The following is a 14,895-nucleotide window of genomic DNA, read 5'->3' as shown; positions in this document are numbered from 1 at the left end:
AAGCTTCATTTTCATTTTCATGCCCAGAGTTATCTTTGTAAGGAAATTTAAATGTTCGATTAGAGAACAAATGCATAGGCCTATGAGGTAAATGGCATTGTTATTGCATATCCATGCAAAGACTTTTCAATTATTCAAAAATATAGTATAGTTTATTGCTACTTTATAGTAGCAGTATGAGTCCTGAATTTACAATTTATACTAAAAATAAAATATGCTGTTATAACCCCAAAACCATAAACATTTTTGAATATTTGTTTGCAGTATCGGACCATTTTAAGCTGGTCCTGGAACATGGCTCGCTAAAGTAAATCAGGAACAATTGCGTTGCCCCAACCTTTTTGTCAACTTCCTCCTCCCATAAAAGAGACAGCAGTGGGCGTGGCTCGCAACATCACGCGTGACGTGTTTTTTAAGGAGCCCTGATGTTTGATGTCAGTCTTTACGTCCGTGAGCGAGTGTTGTCCTGCAAAATCTTACTGAGGATTTTTTGTAGGGATGTAATAGAGTCGAGATGCTCGGTGTCTTTCTTGTAACAGGGACGCGTTCTGACTGAGTTCAGGAAATTTGCAGCCAGTCGAGTATCTAGAATGTATCTCAACTGAATGTCTCCTTGTCCCTTATGACCTACAGGAAATTATCCTTACATTGTTGCAGCGTTGGTAAACGTCGACTGCTCTCATCAAGGAGTTATTTTCGTTTTTTCAGTGTTAGATTTGTAGGGAATTGTTCCTAGCTAAAAGAAAGGATGAATTCAATACGACAGGTGCCGTCACGGGTGAAGACTAGAAGGACGGAAACCAATTTAGGAGCCGAAAGAGAACATTTTGATAAACAGCAGGTAAGATAATTCACTACGTATAATGCTCTGAATTTGACGTGACTTCAGATAATTATGTGTTTTGCTAGTGTTTTGTAATAGCAAACCAGATTATTCGACAACTTTTGCCAAAGGTTTGCCAAGGTTATCATTCGTACGAACATTAGCTTTCATCAGCCACACAAAATCCGTCTTGGTACTGTGTGAAAATGGAAGGCTCTTCCTGCTCGACCTCACAACAGTGGATCACCGACATTGTGGTAAATTATTAGCGTGAGATGTACTGGATTGTTGTTCACAATATATGAAATGGTTAATGTTGTATTTATCTTCTCGTTTGGGTTATATGTTGAGCAAATATAACATTAGGGCAACTTACTGCAAAAAAAAAAAAAAAACCGGTCCGACGTGTTTATCGCGGCGTTTAGCTGTGAGATCGTGGCACCTGTCTGAGGAGTTTCCACAGACTGCATTGAAATTCAGAGGCGTCGATGGATGAAAATCGAAGCAGTTTCAACAGCACCTTTGCAGTGATGCCATGCAATAATACTTTGCTATTGCATTATGTAGGAAGCTGTGTTTGCACACGTTTCACTTATTCACGTTATGTCTGAATTATTGCACTTAACTTAAAGCATGGAACTGTTTGTTTTAGTTTTAATTTCTACCGAGATGAATGTAATTTTGGTCTAGCCTGCCACGAGTTTTTCCCCTAGTGTTCCTTTTCTTGACTATGGCTCAGACTAACTGCTCCTCAAAGATTCAGTTTGATCACAGATGCATCACTGCCATTTTAATGCATTTATAACGCAAATATTTGTGAAGCCAGTATTTCTTGCTGACTTCCACCAGGCCAGAGATAACTCACTAAAATTCCACACCTTCTATCCAAACCACGGTCCAAAGACCCACCCTTCAAAGACATGCCTGCATAGTATTTAGCCTAGTATATGAGCTTCACCAACATGCAAAATAATTGACAAGATGGACCACAACCTTGTAGAGAAGTTTCCAGTTTGGTTAGTACAGCTGGTCAGTGATGAAATGTTTAATTGCTGAGAGCCCAGGGCAGTCACACAGACTTTTTCTTTCACACAGAATCTATTTTAGTGATTACTGTAAGAATGTAAATAGACCAGTTTGGGCATAGTGTCATCATTGTCACTTGCAGATGCACAAGCATTGTAGTGTTAAAAAAAACCCCACAAAAGACTGCAAAAACAAATGGAGAGTACGGTGCGAGAGCCACAACATAACTACAAAAAAATGTTGTGTTGTGCTGGTAGATGTCAGAATAGTGATGGGAAAACAAACTTCCTTCATCTTTTAAGGATCATTTACCATCATTGTATCACTGTGCATAAGGGTCAAGGCCATAAAACTCTACTGGATGCGCGTTATTAAATTATTAAAGTATTAAATAATATTTTACATGTATTTAAATAGTAGCAGCAGTAGTTCTAATGACTTATATTGGTCTAATATACCATAAGGACCATATTAACCATAATAGTTAATACTAACCCAGCAATTCAATTGCAGGTTGCCATCAGTATAAAGTTTGAATTGTTTATAGGTATAACTGTTTTGTTTATAGGTATAACTGTATTTTATTTATAGTTGCTAGGCAGGATGTTTGTCCATAACAAACACCAACAACTTAACTAATCTCAATGCTTAAGGTCCTGGATGTGACTGTAAAGTACAAAACTGTATGTGTAGAACTTCAATACAAAAATGTTTGTCACGCTAACTTTGGCCATTTAGTCCTCTACCTACTGACAGAAGATCTGGGAGATGGACATGTTGATCACAATACACTGAACTTGTGTTCACCAACCTTCTGTCTTCTACTGGCAAATGATTAAAACAACTGGCGAAGGCACATGCATGGTGTTTATTCCTACATGACACCGCTGTCTTCCCAACAGTTAGTAATCTCTTTCATTAATAATATGGTATTCTAAAAAGTCACCGTTAGGTTTTTCTCTGGAATGGGACGTGATCTAGGACTTCAGCAATTTCCCATCATGTCCCTTCACATAATGTCCCTTATTTTGTCAGATTCTTTTTAGCATTTTGGTGAATGAAACAACAGTATTCATGTTTCATGCTTTGATCCAGCAGACTTGCTAGGTCTAGATTTAGAGATACAAATTTATATATAATGTACTACTATACTAGATAGTATAGTAGCTCGAAATAACGACTTGGTATCTCGAAATAACGACTTGGTATCTCAAAATAACGACTTGGCATCTCGAAATAATGAGAGCAGTTTACTTAATAGTGAGAAAATATGTATGTGCTGTTTTTTTTATTTTATTTTAGGTGGCGGCTATTTTAAAAATCCAGCAAAATAATCTAACAGTAATTTTTCTTACAGCTAGTTTTTCTGTATAAAATATTGTTCCATTTAGGAAGGAAAACTATGAAAGAAAGTCTGTTTTCAAGTCTAGGGGCAGCCTATTTAACATAAAATAACTCTTTACTTGGAATGGCCAGATGAGGTCATGTTTGAACTTGAGAATGATTTGCTGAGTATTTAGTAAATATGTGTGTTTGTCAGTGACCCCTCAAAGCAGAATAAAAGGATGTTTGAATTTTGAGCTCCTACACTGTCTTTGGAACGTGTGTATACTACATATGCATTGTTCTGTATATGGTGTTGGGAATGTAGAATTGATGGCTAAACATAAGATTATATTCAATTAAATGGTCTTCTAAGGGTCATGGCATGTACCAGGCACTGTCAGACAGTGACATTTGTTAAAGATAGATGGTTAGATTTTCAGTACCTGCCGAGGAGTATAGTATCTTTGTGGTGCTAGTGTACGTCTCTCCATATAAACCAAGCATCTAAAAGAAGTTTGGAGGTGGGACGTGGTTGATCTCTCCAGAGAAAGGGAGTAGACAGTAACGATACAAAGGAGGAAAGCGGATGCCTCCAGAGCACATAGGAGGAGCTTCTCATGCTGAGGTAATGCTTATGCAGTCTTTTGTGTAACAGCAATGCAATATGTATCACCCAATAACACATATTTTGTATGTGGTATTCCAAGAACAAATACAGATTTCTGTAAGCCAGTATTGCACTGTTTAAAATTTTGTCTTGCTTAAGTTTGCAGTCTGTAGTCTAGCAATATGATATGTATTTGTTTGCCTTGTTGCCTGCAGCTGATGCGGGTTCGAGCTTGTTTCTAATCATATTTCCAGAAAAAGTGCCATCAAACATATCTTCAGGGAGATGCAGATTTACATTGGGCAAGATGAATACATACATACATTCAGACATTCAAACATGGTACCTACCTATCAGCACGCCACCAGATCATACACAGTAGAACAACTGATGTGGTCGAGTTCCGAATCGCATTTCCCTATAAGAAATAACTAAAAACCATCATTTTTTTTAACCATATATTTTTTCCCTTTTTGTGACCTTAAATGTATGTGTGTGTGTGTGTGTGTGTGTGTGTGTGTGTGTGTGCGCGTGCGTGCGTGCGTGCGCAGAACAATACAGTACTTTTAGGTTTGGTCATTCACCAGTGATGAATCAGAAATGGTGATGCATTCAAAGTGACTTGATTTGAATATTCAATTCAGTGTATTTGATTATGTAAGTACAGTTCATTTGTACTAAGATGAATAAGCATCAAATGTATTATAAAATACAGACACTGTGATTCCCACCTGCACATTTGGTTTGGTGCTGCAACAGCACAGATAACATACACTTGAATTGGAATGTGTACTGGAAGAATGTGTTTGGCACTGGTCAGTAAGGTTGTCATTGAAAACCATGTAAACACTGCAATCGAATGTTGACATTGTTGTACATCTATCTCACCCAAGAGTTCTGTTCTATCTCACTCAGTCATATAAGAGTTTTGTTCATTTTACTCTCAACACACCTGTAAACATCTGACATCAAACAATAAAAATTAAGGAATTACAACGTGCATTTAGCCCATTTAACTACACATCTCTAGATCTCAAAAATAGGTATTGCTCTATTAGTTTTCTCTGAATGTAATATTTTTTATAAAAAATGTAAACCTTTTAAAAATTCATATACACCTTCTAATGCGTATAAATGTATACATATAACAGTACATCTGTTATATACATATAACAGTATGTATGCATACTAGGCCTGTGTTGAAAAAATCGATTTTCCGATTCAGAATCGATTCGCATATGATGATCTGATAATCGATTCGTATGTCCAAAGATCGATTTTTTTTTTGTGAACTTTTACCCCCGCCTCGTCACTGAATTCACGCAGGCGTGCTCGGTCTAACTAACTGTAAAACAACATGGCGTCGGACAGTGACGGTAACGACGATAGTCAAATCGGAAATGTAAAAGCAGAAGGACAGTTTATCCAGTGTCAGTGACTATTTACAGTTAGTCCATGTCACTGACAGTTTACCCAGTGTTTTTACAGTTTAAAAAAGTTTAAAATGTTCTTGTAACGTTGGGCGCAAGGCGATGGACGAGACAGAATCCTTTGCACTTTCCAAATTGTTACGTTTATTACATTTACCGAAGCGCAGACAGCGCACATAAAACACATTTACATAGAACGTGTGCGACTCAAACAACGACGAGCACCGGACGCTGCGCGAACGCACAAACCCCACGAGATGAGACGGATTATCACAAGACGCACACGCACCCACGGAGATCTACAGACGCAGACAAGTAGACGCAGACAACGTTAACACACGCCCAACAGTGAGGGGTCGGGGACCGTAACATGACAGTTCTGTTCTTATATTCGCACTTAAAAAAAAAATACACGTTTACATTTTATACTTTCAGTTTATTAAGTGTGAGCACTTTTAAAATAAAAATGCATTTGGTAGCAACAGCTTTTGGGTGAATTCTTAATTATTTCAATCATAATAATAATGGTTAGTGTCCCAGTAGGAGTCCACTGTTGCAGACACCTCAAAGATGTCCTCTGTTTATTGTCCTGGATTACCTTTCTTGAAGGTAGATTTATGATTACCCTTTTCACCAGTCTTCCAGCCATCAGTAACTACCAACTACCAGTAACTATTTGCTGATTAATATTGATATAATACTAGTTTTAACATGTTGCCTCTGTTCATAGTCAGGAAACAGCTCAAATACATTTTTAATAACACTAAACCCCAAATTGGATCGAATCGATTAAATCGATTCTTAATCTTCAGAATCTGAATCGGATCGATCCTTGGAATTTGAATCGATACCCAGCCCTAATGCATACTATTTTCAGTGTTTTGTCATCACTACATTTTAAATCAATCCAGTCAATGCTATGCTAAGCTAATGACATACCACAGTAGCTGAATGGTACACATTGTACATCAGGAGAGATGTACAATGTGTTGGGCTTCAGTATCTCACACTGAGATGAAAATACATGGCCTTACTAACAAGATGTCTGAGCCTCAAAAACCTTCAGAAACATGATATTAATGTTTGGAATTACATGGAAATTATACTGAAAATATTTTTATAAAGGAAAAGAATGTTAGTGTTCATTATATTTAAATTTACATCAGAAAACAAAAGGCAAGTTTGTGCAGGTCACATTTTGACACATTATTGCTGTTCTAATTTGACATGTCTATATTGTGATGGAAAACAGCTTTATTACAGCCTATATTTCTCTCTCTAAATATACAGAAGTTGACCTCAATAATTAAGCATATCAGCTATAAATGATTTCGGATAAAAATATCAAGCTTTTTACATTTGGCACCCCTACTATAGTGGCCAGTGAGAATTGAATGTTGATTTATTAAATTGAATGCTGTGTGTAGATTTATTTACTGCATGTGTTTGTGGCAGTCTGTTACATGGACAAGGTACGCTGTAGACTATTATCTAAATTTACTGTAATTGCAGCTATGCATTGTTCAGTATGCGTGCTTCATGTCTGTGGAGCCTTACGTAGTCTGACCCCATACCATGTTGAAAGAGGATGATCTGGAATGCTTGTTAAACCTGGCTATCATGTTTTTCAGTTTCTCTTTTGTATGAGGTAGCTAGTATTGTCAGCTGATATCAGTAAGCTGATGCATCAGTTGGCCTGTAAAGCTGCTTTGTGACTTGTTGTAAAAAGCGCTAGCTAGGCTATATAAATAAACTGACTTTGACTTTAACACTGATTTTTCAGAAGGTTTCTGCATCTACGTTATTCCGTAGATTTAGCCTCTAAATACCATAATTCAATCTAGCCTAGATCATCTTCTAAATAAAAAAAGTTAATTTATGTACATTTGGCAATGTTGTAATTCTGAATCTTATTTCAATGTTATCTTGACCTTGATTGGCTTAGCTGGTGTGGAGGCGGTGTGTTGAATTAGGCTGATAAGGACCAACAATAAAAAGGTGTGGTGTGGTACCAGGCAGCCCAAAATAAATCTTAATAGTCTTAATATCAAGCCTCCATATAGGGATATGCACCCTACAGGGAGAGTCGGGCATCTGGACTTGTTAATGAAGGGAAGAGAAAAACAGGTATTGCAAATTTAAACTACCACTACAAGGACAAAAATGGCTGTGGAGAATATTCTCTCTCTTTATTTCTCTTTATTCTTGCACATTTATGTATATTTTCATTGTGATCTTCCCTTGGCCTGGTGGTAGGGAACTGGTCTTGTGACCGGAGGGTCGTGGGTTCAATTCCCATGACTGAGGCCATGACATTTTACATTTACTGTATGTGGTGTTTATTTCTCTTATCAAGATGTATGGATCTTATTTCCAATTATTTAATTTCAATGATACCTTCCAATTGAGATCTGAAGTGACAGAGTGCAACTTATTATAAGTTATCTTATTGTGATCATGCTTTAACTCCTTACGTAATATTGTTAATATGAACATTGTGTAGTATAAATTAGTCTAGTCCTGGTTTTGTTCTTTTTGAAGCTGGCAAGGACATCTGCTTTAGAGTGAATTTACTCAGATAGTATTGACTGGGTTATGACTTAATGTCTTTGAACTTCCAAGCCAGGAATGTGTAACTGTCCCTTGAGAGATCTTACCACAGATAGTACTAGCTGGGTTATGTGTCAACTTTCTGGTTAGATTAAGCTCCTTCACCTGTACAAATTGTGTTAGTGGACAGTAGTGAAACTAGTTAAACATGTATGTGGAACTGAAATGGAATATAAACCAAGTAAAACTGAAAATGCTGACATGGCTGAACACCTTGATTTCAGGTTTGATGTTGCGTTTCTGGGTTACTTAGTTTGCTCATTAAACAAATTTGCTTTTCTTTTTTAACTTGTACGTACAAGTTTGTTTAGTTCTAGATTGTGTGCGTTGCCCCTTCCTGGTAATTTAACTCTGAATTAGTATTTTTCCTAGTATGTTGCTAGTGAGATTTGAACACTGCTTTGATTTTGTCAAAATCATGTTTCTGTCCTAATAGCTCTGTTCTTGGGGAACTTTAGATAACTTTTTAGTATTTTAAAATGGTGTTGCACCACACAGCTTCCCAGGATCTTTTAGTTGTTTTTACTAGCAAAAGACGTTCCTAAAATAATGATCACTTTAAACCAAATGAATTTATACATACAACATTGTCCTTCTCAAGGTACAGGGCTGTGTGGTGAGAGTTCTCTTGATTAAACTCTGTAAAGTGGTTTATTGGTCTTAGTTGTTGGATTGCAGTTCCAAATGCAAACACCAAACTGAAAGCTAATGAAAGGACTACACATTCACAGCTCTGTCAGGTGCTCACAGTCAGTGCAACACGGTACCATTAAGAAACATTTAGAGTCAGGTTGGCTCTTATGCTAATATGCTTTCCCAAATCTGGGGAATGTAACAAAAAATCTACTTAATCTTTAACCTCTTTAGTAAACATAGGATGGGAATATTTGTAACCAGTGTCTGAATGCATTATAAAGGTTGACCAAAAAAGTTACACTGGCCCTCTGTTAGAGTGTTTGTGTCAGTGAGGCGCCCATCCTGATTATGACGAGTCCCTACCCCAGTCTATGCTGAACTGCAGATCCTCGTTCCTGTTCCACCACATTATTTAACCTAATCCTTAAATGTTTAGAGTTGTAGCTCACGTAGTAGAGTGGTTAGTACGAAGTGTTGGCATCTTTGATTCACTGGGAACACACACCATCACACTGAGAAATGTTTACACGTAGATCTACAGGCTGTGGCAGGTCCTCCTCTCTATGGTGCTCCCTGGGGATTGATCAGTAACCTTCATGTCAACTGCATGATTAATGCATCAAAAATTTTCTGTAAATGTAATGTGTAATCCATTAATGCATTAAATAGAGTGCCTCAAAACATTCTCATGTTATCGTACTCTTGAAATCCTTCACAAACTGACCAAGTTTTAATAAATCACTTGTTTCCTGTATCCCATTGGCTAGAATATGCTGTTGTGCAGGCCTTTTCTAGAGAGACCACTGGAGATGTAAACCCAGCTTTTAAGTGCCCATCATATTTTTTGAAGTCAAAGCGTTAGGATAAGGATTATTAGGAGGTAGATGTGCCCCTGTCCTTTTCTTGCATGTCCTGCCTAAAACCCAGCAGAGCTGCAGGGATCTGAGATACAAAGGTAATTTCTTAATGTAGGTGTGGTAAAACTAATAATTTCCAATACCTCAATTGTACATTTAACACTGACAGTAGATGAGTCTAAGATCTTAAACAGCTGTGTGCTGAAACAATTTGAAAATAAGTGGCATTTTTCCTTTTATTGTATTGATGAGGATCGATATATTTTAATACTTAAAAAGCTTTCTTCTATGGTAGCAAATGCAGTTATATATTTTTCTTTTGGTACAAATTGTTTAGTCTTAAAGACACTAAAATAAAAACACCTTTTGCTTAAATTTAAAAACATGCCTATATCTACAAGAGGGCTCATTTTTCAGCATCTTTCAGCAGTAAAAATGTATGTGAAGGTGGCATTTTCTAATTTATGGCATTGACTAGTAGACAAAGCCAGGATCTACTCAGTCTATAGTGACTGATATTTTTTTATCAGTATATGAGGAGGGAGCAAATTTTAAGTTTCTAAGCAGTTTTTGTATTTTTTGTGGAACTGAATTAAGTAAAAGTGCAAACAAAATTCCACCATTTAATAATAAGTTCATAAACAACAATAGACTTTAATGGTTGGACTTGGCTAGATGATCTAGGCTAGATTGGACAAATAATGGATTTGGTTTCCTGGGAAGCGGGACAATAGCTTTTCTTTATGAAGAGCCAGTGCGCAATGTAGAGAGACAGATCAAATAGCCTGTATATGGGACTAGGCTCCATTCATTCTGCTCTGAAGTCCCTTGTATCAAGTTAAGTGAAAATAGGCTGAGCTTGGTGGTCAGACCTAGGGCTGAACGATTTTGGAAAATAATCTAATTGCAATTTTTTATCTATAAATTGCGATTGCGATTTAAAATCGCGATTTTTTCCCCATTGTTCCACTTCTGTTTCGGCATTTTTTATACAGCTCAGATACAGGGTTGCGGGGGGGGGGGGGGGGTGTAAACAGAGGCGGTCTTTGCATAGAGGCGTTGCTAGGCAATTGCCTTGGGCCCCTCCCACTGTAGGGCCCCCTTGTCTAGCTAAAGCCAGGTTCACACTACACGACTTTTCAGTCATGAGGTTTTTGTGCCGTTCGCACTACACGACTGGTTGTGCTGTAATCGCAAGTCTTTCAGTTGTTGTGGCTTTCACACTACATGACTGATCGGCGACGCGGGCTCACGAATTAAACGACTGGGGAATCGCCGACTCATCTGGCTGCCGTCCAAAAACACGAGAACACGAAAATGAAACACTCGCGAGAACCAGCAACACCACGAAGAAAATAAAAACAACGTACATGTACTCCACATTTTCGTTATTATTTTTTTTTTACCGTTTAACCACTCCATAGTCCCAAATTGCCAGAATTATTTCATCTCTCCGTTGCAGTGAACATAGATATAATCAATCGCACTATTTCTCCAGTGCTGTCACAATAACAAACACAGTCTTGTAGTAAAGTTGTATGAAGCTAGACGCTGCTGTTGACTCACAGTCGCCGACTGGGCTAGATATGAAACATGCTAGATATTAAACATGCTAGATATTAAACATGCTAGATATCTGCCGGTCGTCTGCGATGAGTTGGCGGCCACTCGGCGACGGCTCGGCGAGCATCTTTCAGCAGTTCACACTACACGACTGAGCGAGCGCCGAATGATCCCCGATTTGCGTCCGACCACAGTTTCTGTCGGCGATCTACAAAAACAGTCGGCGACTGAAAAACCAGCCTAAAATCTTGTAGTGTGAACCTGAACTTATTTCTCGCATATTAATGTTGATGGGCCCCCTAGCTAAATTCGCATTGAGCCTCCAAATTGCTAAGTCCGCCACTGGGTGTAAAATGGACTAAATGTAAGTATTATTATTATATCGTGATCGATCGATCGCCTGTGGTTGGCGCCAGAGCGAACTACTAATTTTTTAGTCTAAGACGCTCAATGCGTGAGAGTTGGCAACCCTGCAGGTATAGCAACTTGGCTAAAATATGTGCGTGAGGGCATTTGGTAGCGCATATCCAGTGTGTTTAACAAAGCCATGAAGCCGGGCTTGTTCACTATATTAACGGACATCATGTCTTTCACTATGAACTCCGTTACTGCCCGAGTTATTTCAGCGTGCCGCTTCGAATTACATCCATAAGGAGTTACACTTTCAAACGGTTCGGTCAGTGAACCCTGTCTGCTGGACCGCGGTCAAGCTATCCGCGCTTTCGCGATTCATCCGTGCTTTAAATCCTATTGCGCCTATATGCGTGATTTTACAGTATTTCGCTGCTCACCGCATACTAAAGCTGTATAAGCGCAGAGAAACACTTTGGCGTATTTGAAGATGCAGCACTGGTCGTTGGCATTTTAGCCTTACAAATATCATACGAGGCTTTGTGGTGTTTTTTTAATGGTGAAGGTTTGTAGTGTTACCTCGCGTCGTAGCAACAGTAGCAAGGCATGTTTTGCAGGGTACCTGACGTTGAGCAGCATCTTTTTAAAAGCCAAAGTAATTTCACACAACTGATGTGCTGCCCCTCTTTGGTATTAGACTTTCAGTTGTGTCAGCTTCTGAAAGCCATTGTGCAACAAGTTAAAGTGCGCTGTGTTAACTTCACTTCTCCACCTCCCTGCCTCCTGCTCGGGTTTGCTCCGTTCGTCCTCGGCTCGGCTCGCTCCCAAGTCACGTGACCAGTTTAAATCGCAGCCTGTGCGATTAGACAATCGCGTTTTAAAAAATCGCGAAATTATCGCAAATGCAATTAATCGTTCAGCCCTAGTCAGACCTAATGGGGTAAACCATGAAGTAAACTCTGCATAGCATTTTTGGAGGAAGGCTGGGTTCACTTAACCAGACCATCCCAGTATTTATCCATCCTGTCTGGCAATGCCACCTCGGGTTTTGCTTGTGCATTCATATTTTGTAGCTGGATAATTGGGTGCTGGCTGTAGATAAATACAATGTAGATAAATACATCCAGTGCCCTAAATCACTACTAATGTTACATTTTAGCTGATCTGTTAAGGAAAATGCTACTCTGTTAGGAGAAATGTCTGTTATTAAAAAAGAAAAATACATGTTTATATTTACAAATTTAAAGGCAACATTTATATTTGTAATGTGAATTTCAAAGCGGTGCCTAAGTTTAATGGCAAAACATTTTTTGTATATTTAACTGTATTAAATCACATATTTCTGTTTAACCAGTGTCAAACGTGCATACTTTAACATAAAATGTAAAATGGACAATAATGTATTCCTTACTTGGACACCACCATTCACACATTTTATTTTTGCAATTTTTAAAATGTTGTACGTGTAATAACCCATGTAGTTTATTATGTGAGTGCATGTATACAAGTCTTTAATCTTTCCAGTTGTGCTGGAAGTTTTGCTATATATTCAGACTTCAGGCTGGTATATCTTTCCCAAGCCAGTACTTTGTCATGTTGTCTTTGTTGATGCAGCTGCATCTTTAGTGATCCGAGTAGTTAAATTTAAGGGTGGATAAAATGGGTGTGGGTTTGCCAGTAAGCAACCAAATAAGATTAAAGTATCAATAATTGAGTGATGGAAACAAACCCCTTTTGAATTAGTCCTGGAACTCCTGCAGTATGCTTATATATTTTGTATCAAAATGTTTACAAGACATTGAAATTCAATAATTATCAAAAACGTGTTGATGTGTGTACTGAGCAGCCTGCACAAAACAAGAAATGCTACCAAAGTGTGCAAATTCAGTCTACACAGCTCTTTAGGAATTTAAGTAATTTAACTAAAACTTCTCTTTATTTTTACTCTGAATTTACTTCCTTTTGTTCATCTTCCGTTTTGATTGAACAATCTTAAGTTCACTCTTAATTGCTCTACACCTACGGGAATTTGGGTTGTTTAATGTAAATACTATGTATGTAAAGACAAATAAGGGAATGGAAATTACACGTAAATGACACACAAATGAGGCACCAGTGCATCAGAACTTGCTTTTTCTTAAACTGATCTTAAACTGATTCATGAGTTGTGCTCAAATCACAGATTGTTTTTATGTTGTATGATGGTTTAAGACCTGGAATCAGACCTGGTGTAGTTTGTAAGTCATTCACGGTCATCTAATCTGCACTCCTTTTGTATGCAACTTTGATATGGGTAACTGAAGGAATCCATACTGGCCAGTATTTATCAATTTACTTATTGATATGGTGAATGGTGAATATAGATTAATTAAAACATTTGATTTACTTTTCCATTTGAAAAACCACCTGTTTAAGAAATGTCACTCTCATATAGACATTTAGCTGGTTGTAATGACATTAAACCAGCATTTCTCCAAGTGTAGGGCGCGCCCCACTAGTGGGGCGCATGGGTATTGCAGGTGGGGCGCAAGCAATTGGAAGAAATGAACCTTTTTAAGCCTGTCATTTTAATGCCTGTTCGTTTTGCATAAGCCCCGGATGTTTAAAATGTTTGCGGAACAGTGTGAACCAGGGAGGATTCCTCCCTTTAATGAATTTGAAAAGTTTGAGAACCACTGCATTAAACCAAGAATTAGCCTGGAATTCTTTATTGTAACCCTCTGCCTTTTATGTAGTGGGCTCTTTTCTGTCAGAATAACATTGGCAAAAATTCAAAAAGCTCTCATTTTAGGTGTTATTGAAATATACTGACTTCTTCCTCAACATACCAATAAAATCTAATGCCATGAACATGAATAACCGCTAGAGGTGACCTAAGAAGACTAGGCATGATCAGAGAGTCTTGTGCACTACCACACTTTAACTTTGACACTTCCATTGCAATGAAGTTTTATGCACCTAGAAGTACAAAACCAAGAACAAAGGCACCAGCACCATCAATCATGTGAGACATTCAGTATCGCATTGATAAATTCAAATATAAGGACAGCTCAAGACAAACACGGGCAACCATGGCAACCCTAGTGTTTATGTTGATATTGTTTTCTTCTGTGTCATGCCAACATTCTTTATAATAATAATAATAAATAATAAATAATAAATAATAATAATAATAATAATAATAATAATAGAAGAAGAAGAAGAAGAATACATTTTATTTATAGGTGGCTTTCAGGACTCTCAAGGTCACCGTACATAAAATAATAAAATCTAAGCAAAGAACATAAACAACAAACACCATAAGCAACAAAAAGCAGGGAGCAGACTGGAGACTATATGCTGTCCTAAACAGGTGTGTTTTGAGGCGTGATTTAAAAATGTCTAAGGAATCAATATTTGGGATGTCTAGTGTAAGAGAGTTCCAGAGACGGGGAGCTGAGCTGAAAGCTCTTAGCCCCATGGTGCTCATACGGGCCAGGGGAACAGTGAGACTGATGGACTGGGAGGATCAGAGAGTGCGGCTGGGTCTGTTAATGTGTAGGAGCTCAGTGAGATATGGAGGGGCGAGGTGATGGATAGCCTTCAATGTGAGAAGTAGAAGTTTATAATCAATGCAAGATTTAACAGGAAGACAGTGAAGCTGCTGAAGAACAGGATGAAAGGATG

The 14,895-nt window shown here is 38.0% G+C and overlaps 1 protein-coding gene across 1 annotated transcript in view; it reads left to right on the top strand.

Annotated features, from left to right (window-relative positions):
* Nucleotides 1-413: 413 nt before the first annotated feature.
* hip1rb (huntingtin interacting protein 1 related b) overlaps nt 414-14,895 on the top strand; it is a 56,555-nt gene continuing 42,073 nt past the window's right edge. Inside the window, exon 1 of the mRNA XM_076987101.1 lies at nt 414-841. Within this exon, the coding sequence (XP_076843216.1) occupies nt 749-841 (93 nt within the window). The 5' untranslated portion in view covers nt 414-748. The remainder of the gene's footprint in view (nt 842-14,895) is intronic.

This window comes from Brachyhypopomus gauderio, unplaced genomic scaffold (genome assembly GCF_052324685.1).
Source record: "Brachyhypopomus gauderio isolate BG-103 unplaced genomic scaffold, BGAUD_0.2 sc51, whole genome shotgun sequence".
NCBI classification, from domain to species: Eukaryota; Metazoa; Chordata; class Actinopteri; order Gymnotiformes; family Hypopomidae; genus Brachyhypopomus; species Brachyhypopomus gauderio.
Note: the sequence above shows the minus strand (reverse complement) of the source record. Positions and strands in the feature narration are given on the sequence as shown.